Source organism: Rosa chinensis, chromosome 7, assembly GCF_002994745.2.
Source record: "Rosa chinensis cultivar Old Blush chromosome 7, RchiOBHm-V2, whole genome shotgun sequence".
NCBI classification, from domain to species: Eukaryota; Viridiplantae; Streptophyta; class Magnoliopsida; order Rosales; family Rosaceae; genus Rosa; species Rosa chinensis.
The window spans coordinates 13525352-13533389 of NC_037094.1; the positions used below are offsets into that span (position 1 = coordinate 13525352).

At 38.5% G+C, this 8038-nt stretch overlaps 1 protein-coding gene across 1 annotated transcript; it reads left to right on the forward strand.

Annotated features, from left to right (window-relative positions):
* Positions 1-470: 470 nt before the first annotated feature.
* LOC112176953 (ABC transporter C family member 10) lies at positions 471-6867 on the forward strand. Its single transcript, XM_024315096.2, has 12 exons — positions 471-823; positions 1004-3095; positions 3188-3508; positions 3587-3673; positions 3859-4446; positions 4547-4711; positions 4807-5101; positions 5209-5423; positions 5512-5817; positions 6050-6113; positions 6208-6447; positions 6549-6867. Exons 2-12 carry the CDS (start codon positions 1029-1031, stop codon positions 6668-6670), a joined length of 4470 nt encoding a protein of 1489 aa, XP_024170864.1. The 5' UTR covers positions 471-823; positions 1004-1028; the 3' UTR covers positions 6671-6867.
* The last annotated feature ends 1171 nt before the right edge of the window (positions 6868-8038 follow it).

Below are 8038 nucleotides of genomic sequence, written 5' to 3' on the forward strand. Positions count from 1 at the left end.
TTTGATACTTTGTACGAGTGCTAGTGTACAAATCTGACTTGTTGTTGGGAAGTGATCATCAGGTTTTACAGGTCAGGACTGATTGACCAAGTGGAACCTCGCTAGCTACATGTTATATATGATATATCCAATTATTGCTACTTCGTTGTATCTCATGCTCCAAACTTGTAGATATAACTCACCCTTTTTGGAGCTAGCGATCCTCGGCCGAAAAGTCATGAATGCATGAACGGACAGCAGGCCAAGGGGCTGCTAACTTTTCTTTGTTTTTGTGGTTGAAAGGTGCACCGTGCTAATAAATAAAGATCCACATTGCTTTAGTCAATTCATTCTAATACTGTTATCCTTTTCTATAAAAAAATTAATAATAAAAAATCATTTGAATATTATTATATGGTTTCGCTCCATTATTATATGTTTTATCTTCTATATGTCTTTTTTTTTTTTTTTTCAGAAGATGGTCAATTGAGCAGACTATATGTCATTTGAGCAGACTATAGTCTTTTAAATTGTTTCACAGTAGGGCGTGAATCTAGAAATATAAGAGTTAATGAGAAACGTGGGATTGATGGTAAGAAATGAGATGGCATCATGCACTGAGGCATCGACTTTTGTATGATTTATGTCATGATGGCTTCAAAGGCAATTTAGACACTAATTAATCTTAAGTGAGTCTACAGTGAAATTTTCTGGGCTTCTTCCAGTAGAATCTTATATTGTTACATGTTTTCGCGGTTGTAGTTCTAACACATGTTTGTTATTGGATGCCATCCTTTCCAACTTGGTGAAAGCTTCATATCCACTTCAGTTTGTGAGGAGGAAGGTATTAGCTATATAATTGTGTTCAAGTATCTATGTCAAGACTGTCGGTATATATTTTCCTCTCTGTTTTCTGTTTGGTTTGAACCTCTAGTAACTATTATGCTAAAAACCATGGGTTCGAGATACAGTTGCTCCAGTTGCTTTATCTGTTTTTAAATTCTTCTTTCTTGTAATTGTGCAGATTTTGTACATAACTGAGACACATCATGGCGGAAGGTTTCTGGACCTTGTTTTGTGATTGTCCAACTGAATCTGGAATTGAATGCAGTTCTGACATTGCAGCCATTATCAATCCAAATTCATGTATCAACAATATTGCGGTCATTGCAGTTGATATCTTGCTTCTGTTCATCTTGTTTTGTATCTTCATCTATATAACATTATCAAAGAGGGTTACAGCGTCATCAGAGTCTTACACCATCTCTGCTGTGTCAATTGTTTCGGCCACTTTCAATGCCTGTTTGTCTTTGGCCTATTTGGGTTTTGGGATATGGAAAACGATCGAGAAAGTAAATACAGATCAGACTTGTTTACCTCTGCATGGATGGATAGTATTTTTCTTTCAGGGGTTTACTTGGTTGGTGCTGGGATTAACCATAAACCTGAAGAAGCCAAACCCTCCCCGAATTGCGATAACAAAAGTTCTTTCAATTCTTGGCTTTTTGATTGCAGTTTTTCTTTGTGGTTCATCGATTTGGGAAGCAACTCTTGATGAAGCAGTATCGGTTATGATTGTTTTGGACATTCTTTGTTTTCCTGGATCAGTTCTCTTGCTTTTTAGTGCATTTGATGGAAGCAGTGTTGCTAAAGGTGATCCACAAGTCCACGTTGACGATGCTTTGCATACACCTTTGCTGGGTGCAGAATCGGATATCGCAGGTGAAATCACTTCAAATCATGACAATGTTACTCCTTTTGCAAAAGCTGGTTTATTTAGTGTAATGTCATTTTGGTGGCTGAATCCATTAATGAAAAAAGGAAAGGGGAAGATTCTTGAGAATGAAGATATCCCACAGCTGCGACAAGCTGATCAAGCACGAACATTGTACTTGATGTTTACGGAGCAAGTGCAGAAAAGGAAGGAAAGCAGCTCATCTGATGATGACCCTTCTATTTTGTCCACAATTCTTTTCTGCCAGAGGAAAGCTATATTAATTTCTGGTATATTTGCACTCATCAAGGTTCTCACATTGACTAGCGGTCCTCTGTTTCTGATGGCCTTCATTAGTGTCGTTGAAGGAGAAGCAGCTTTTGAAGGTGAAGGCTATGCACTGACAGCTGGTCTCTTTGTGGTTAAAGTCGTGGAGTCATTGTCGGAGAGGCAATGGTTCTTCAGAACTAGATTTATTGGTCTCCAGGTAAGATCATTGATATCTGCAGCAATATATCAGAAGCAACTAAGACTCTCAAATGCTGCCAAGATGAGTCATTCTCCTGGTGAGATAGTGAATTATGTGAGCGTGGATGCTTATAGAATCGGTGAATTTCCATTCTGGTTTCATCAGATATGGTCCACAAGCCTTCAGCTTTGTCTCTCATTACTTATTGTTTACTTCTCTGTTGGAATAGCAACTCTCGCAGCTCTAACTGTGCTCATATTGATTGTGCTGGCAAGCTCTCCATTGGTCAAGTTGCAGCATGATTATCAAACAAAGTTCATGGTAGCTCAAAATAAGAGGCTGAAGGCCATAACAGAAGCACTATCAAATATGAAGATCTTAAAGCTGTATTCATGGGAGACAAATTTCAAGAAAGTCATAGAGGGGTTAAGAGCAGAAGAACTCAAATGGATAAATAAAGTACTGTTACAAAAGGGGTATTATATCACTTTGTTCTGGTCATCTCCTATTTTGGTAGCAGCCGTTACCTTTTGGACGTGCTACTTCCTGGGAATTGCACTCACTGCTAGTAATGTTTTCACATTTCTAGCAACTTTGCGTATTGTTCAGGAGCCAATTAGGCTTATCCCAGATATTTTTGGATCATTTATTGAAGCCAAGGTCTCATTCTCGCGCATTGTGAAGTTCCTTGATGCACAGGAGTTGGAGAACAGAGATACAAGGAAAGAGAATATTGGCAAAGAGGCTGAGCATTCCATTTTCATTAGAGCCTCCGAAATTTCATGGGACACTGATGCAACCAAGGCCACATTAAGGAACTTGAACTTGGTGGTTGAACCAGGAGAAAAAGTAGCTCTTTGTGGAGAGGTTGGCTCCGGTAAATCAACCCTTTTAGCTGCAATTCTAGGAGAAGTTCCCCTCATCAATGGTATTGTAAGTATATATTCTTTTTAGGTGGAAATTCTTCATTGAGCTTTTATAAATGTGGGAGTCTTACTAAAGTTCTGACTGCCTAAATTTTACAGGTTCAAGTGCATGGGAAGATAGCATATGTTCCTCAATCGGCATGGATTCAAACAGGAAGTATACAAGAAAATATTCTGTTTGGATCCACCATGGATCATGTCAGGTACCAAGAGACGCTTAATAAGTGTTCGTTAGTTAAGGATCTAGAGATCCTTCCATTTGGAGATCTCACTCAGATAGGAGAAAGAGGTGTCAATCTAAGTGGTGGCCAAAAGCAGCGCATTCAACTTGCGCGTGCCCTCTATCAAAATGCTGATGTCTATCTCTTGGATGACCCTTTCAGTGCAGTTGATGCTCATACTGCAAGCAGCCTATTCAATGTACTTCTTACTTTTCAACCATTAATGATACTGTCCATTTTGGTTAACTCCACTTTTATCTAATATGAGAGTTTTCAGGATTATGTCATGGGAGCTCTGGCAAAGAAGACGGTGTTGCTTGTGACACATCAAGTCGACTTTCTTCCGGGTTTTAGTTCTATTTTGGTAACTTCGTACAAAACTGCTAATATCTCCAGTGTCTAATTTTCTATCAAACATCTTTTGTCTGATTTTGGTCGATTATCTTCAAACCATTTTCTTTTAAGACCCTTTTAGTTTTAGATGATCTGCCTGCTAAATGTCATTTTTCAAGCAATCACTTTAGGTAATGTATACTTTTTTGTTCATAGTTGATGTCTTCAGGGAAAATTTTAAGGGCAGGACCTTACAAAGAGTTGCTGGCTTCTTGTCAAGAGTTCCAAGACCTTGTCAATGCACATAATGACACTGCTGGTTCCGAGAGTCAAGTTGAATATGCTGCTACTAGAAAACATAAATCATCTGCCGAGGAGGTTGAAAAAGTTAATACTGAGGTACAGTTCAAAGAATCTTCAGGAGATCAATTGATTAAAAAAGAAGAGAGAGAAACAGGAGACACTGGTTTCAAGCCATACATTCAGTATTTGAAGCATAGCAAGGGATTTTTTCACTTCTTCTCATCAATCTTTTTCCACGTGATATTCATACTGGGGCAATTAGTACAGGCTTATTGGTTGGCTTCGAATCTTCAGGATTATAAGGTGTCAAGAGTCGAGCTCTTCGGAGTTTATTCATTGATCATGTGTATCATTTCATTCTGTTTGCTTCTACGCTCTCTTAAGGTAGTCCAATTAGGATGTGGAGCATCAAGATCCATTTTCTTTACACTACTGAACTCCCTTTTCCGGGCACCAATGCTGTTTTACGATTCAACACCTCTGGGGAGGATACTTAGTCGAGTAAGCTTTTAAAGGTTTCAAAACATTAATTAAATGATCTGGTTTCACTTTACATCAACCGAGTGGAATTTGCTTATGTTTACATTGCCTATCTGTTCAGGTATCTCTAGATATGAATATCATTGACCTGGAAGTAGCTTTAAAGCTATCCATAGCTGTTGGGACAACTCTGAACGCTTATAGCATATTCTTAGTAATGATTTATCTTACTTGGCCTCTCGTGTTTCTGATTATACCGACACTTTATGCTACCTTTCGCTTTCAGGTACTACACTAAAACCAGCATTAACTACCACAACACTTGCACTTCAATGATTTCATTACACTTTTTACTTGTTTGGTTTTCTCTTTTACAAATAGAATTACTACTTTGCGTCTGCAAAAGAGTTAATGCGAATGAATGGCACGACTAAGTCTGCACTTGCAAGCCACATTTCTGAATCTATTGCTGGAGCCGTGACAATCAGAGCTTTTGGAGAGGAGGAAAGATTTTTCTCCAAAAACTTGGAATTCATTGATGCAAATTCTAGTGCTGACTTCAATAGCTTTTCAACAAATGAATGGTTAATTCAACGTCTAGAATTGCTTAGCGCCATTGTTCTCTCAGCCTCAACACTTGCCATTACTTTGACTCAATTTGATGCTTCTTCCTCTGGTTAGTATACATTGGGTTCCACCATCCAGTTTTTCCTGAGATTGAATCATATTCATGGGAAACATCTATGCATACATTGTTTAACAATGTTCTTAATCTTTTGACAGGATTTATTGGGATGACACTATCATATGGCCTTTCATTAAATGTATTCCTAGTAATTTCTGTCCAATATCAGTGCATGCTAGCAAATTCAATAATTTCTGTAGAAAGGGTGGAACAATACATGCACATTCCCAGCGAAGCCAATGAAGTAATAGAAGAAAACCGACCGGCACACAATTGGCCTATTGTTGGTAAAGTGGAAATACATGACTTAAAGGTCAGCGCGCATGAAAATACATCCCAAACAGTAATATGCTAGTATCATTGAAACTTGTACATAACATTCAACGACGTACATTTTGCAGGTAAGATATAGGCCAAATTCTCCTTTTGTTCTCCACGGGATAAATTGCATCATTGAGGGAGGCTACAAAATTGGAATTGTTGGCCGGACTGGAAGTGGAAAGACAACTCTTGTCAGCGTTTTGTTTCGTCTGGTAGAGCCAACAGAGGGAAAAGTCATTGTAGATGGCTGTGACATTTGTACAATTGGCCTTCATGATTTGAGATCACGTTTTGGGATCATCCCTCAAGATCCGACATTATTCAGTGGGTCTGTGAGATTCAATCTGGACCCCTTATCAGAGCATACTGATCGTGAGATATGGGAGGTAAGGCTTTTAAATTTATTTATTTTATGTCAGACCATAAACAAATAGTCTTTCCTTATTTCTGATGGTTGATATAAGGAGATAATCATTTGTAGGATGGTTAGTAATAGCTATGATATCAGCTTTTGAAAATGTTCCAACATTAGGTATTTACAAGTCAGGAATATATTTCATATGTAATATATTATATATATACATATATACACACTCCAAATTTTTTTTGTGTCCAAAGGTTCTTGAGAAATGTCAGTTACGAGAGGCCATCAGAGAAAAAGAAGAGGGCTTGGATTCTTTAGGTAAGAAGTTGTGTATTAATTCATCTAGCTAGTAGTGCTTTTAGGTGTGAGTAAACCTTACCTTGATCAACTAACAAATGGTACGGTGTTGCAGTTGTGGAAGATGGAACAAACTGGAGCATGGGACAGCGACAGCTATTCTGCTTGGGGCGCGCTTTATTGAAGAGGAGCCGAATACTAGTGCTGGATGAAGCTACTGCATCGATGGACAATACAACAGACTCTATTCTCCAGAAAACTATAAGTGCGGAATTTGTAGACTCCACTGTTATAACAGTGGCCCATAGGATACCAACCGTGATGGACTGCACTAAGGTGCTTGCTCTTAGTGATGGTAAGCGCCCACGACCAACGATGAACGTACTGAACACAAATTGTGTTTGTTATTTATGTGATTTGATGTTAGGTGTTCATTTTCTAATTTTACATTGACAGGTAAAGTAGTGGAGTATGATGAGCCAATTAAGCTGATGAACAATGAGGGATCACTGTTCGGGCAGCTTGTCAAGGAATATTGGTCTCGTTCTGCCAAAGCTAGTATGCACTCGGAGGATTGATACGTTGGTTTGATTGAGGTGTTCTTCATCGTGTAGCACACCTCTACATGCTAGCCGTTCCATTCCCGTAATATTTTCTCACTCGTTTTTCCTCGTGTTTCCTTCCATTAGCAGTGTAATTGATCAAAGTTATTAATTTATTATCACTGTTATGTGAGTTTGGTGAGAACTAATTTGAATTTAGTGGTTTCATGAAAGCTACTTCTTGATGAATTTGATCATACATAGCTCATTTCCTCTATGTTTTTTGTTTTTGTTTTTTGGGCTAAAATATGATTGGAGAGAGCAGAGCCTCCCAACCTGATTTATTAAAAGAGCTGGATGATACAAATAGAAGAAGGGAGGACATCGCCCATACCCCTAGCTAGCCAAAAAACAGAAAAGCTATGCTAAAGAGGTTCTAACCCCTAGTCAATCAACAGATGAAAAACGACAAGAAAACTACAACTCAAATAAACCGAAAATTGAGAAGACCAAGTGAGTCTCGTTGACAAAGATCCAGAAGAAAAGGAGGAGTCTCATTCCACCACACCAAGCCTGACGATAACAAACCAACATTAGCAAGCTCATTTCCTCTCTGTTCATAACAATATGTCATTAGCCAAACTCTTAAAATATTTTTTTGTTTGTTTTTTTTTTTGGTTATTTGGATATTGGCAAAAAATAACCTAATTTGCTTAGACTCACGCCTTTTCGCGGCAATTCACAGAACTACAAAGTGACCTTATTGGTACATGGATCGTATCGCATTAGCCAACTAATGCGGTGTCACCTTTGTACGTGCTTGTAGACTTGTAGTCTAATGTACTAATGTCTAAAGTCATTGAAATTGCGAAAATGGAATCATTCGGAAGTTGCAACTTGTTGGACCAGCCCACCATTGGTTCTGTCTTTACGAGCCCAAGTTAAGCTTGTTGGTCCATCCTACTATTCACTTCTGTTTTTACAAGCCCAAATAAGCGTTTGCTATAATATTGATATATTGCGGCTAACAATGAAGGCGTTCATGAGAGCAAGTCTGAAGACTTGGCGTTTAGTGATGAGCCAGCGATGGACTAGAGAAACCCTAACGCACCGAACGATCATGAACACGTCTGGTATTCCGGTATATATGACAGCGTGCTTCGTTGTTCAGCGAGGCGAGGACCACCAATTTCAGAGTACATTTTCTATCCCTGATCATAGGATTCTCAGCTCACCGTAATTCTTTGTGTACTACGATTTTTACTGGCAGATGAAAAGCTGCAAGAGTTTTCTTCTGGAACTGAATATGGTACGTATGTCAAATCCGGTTAGATATAGGGTTTAGGGTTTATATGTGTGATATATATGATGCACTCATAACATTGTTAATTGTCTTTCTAAATA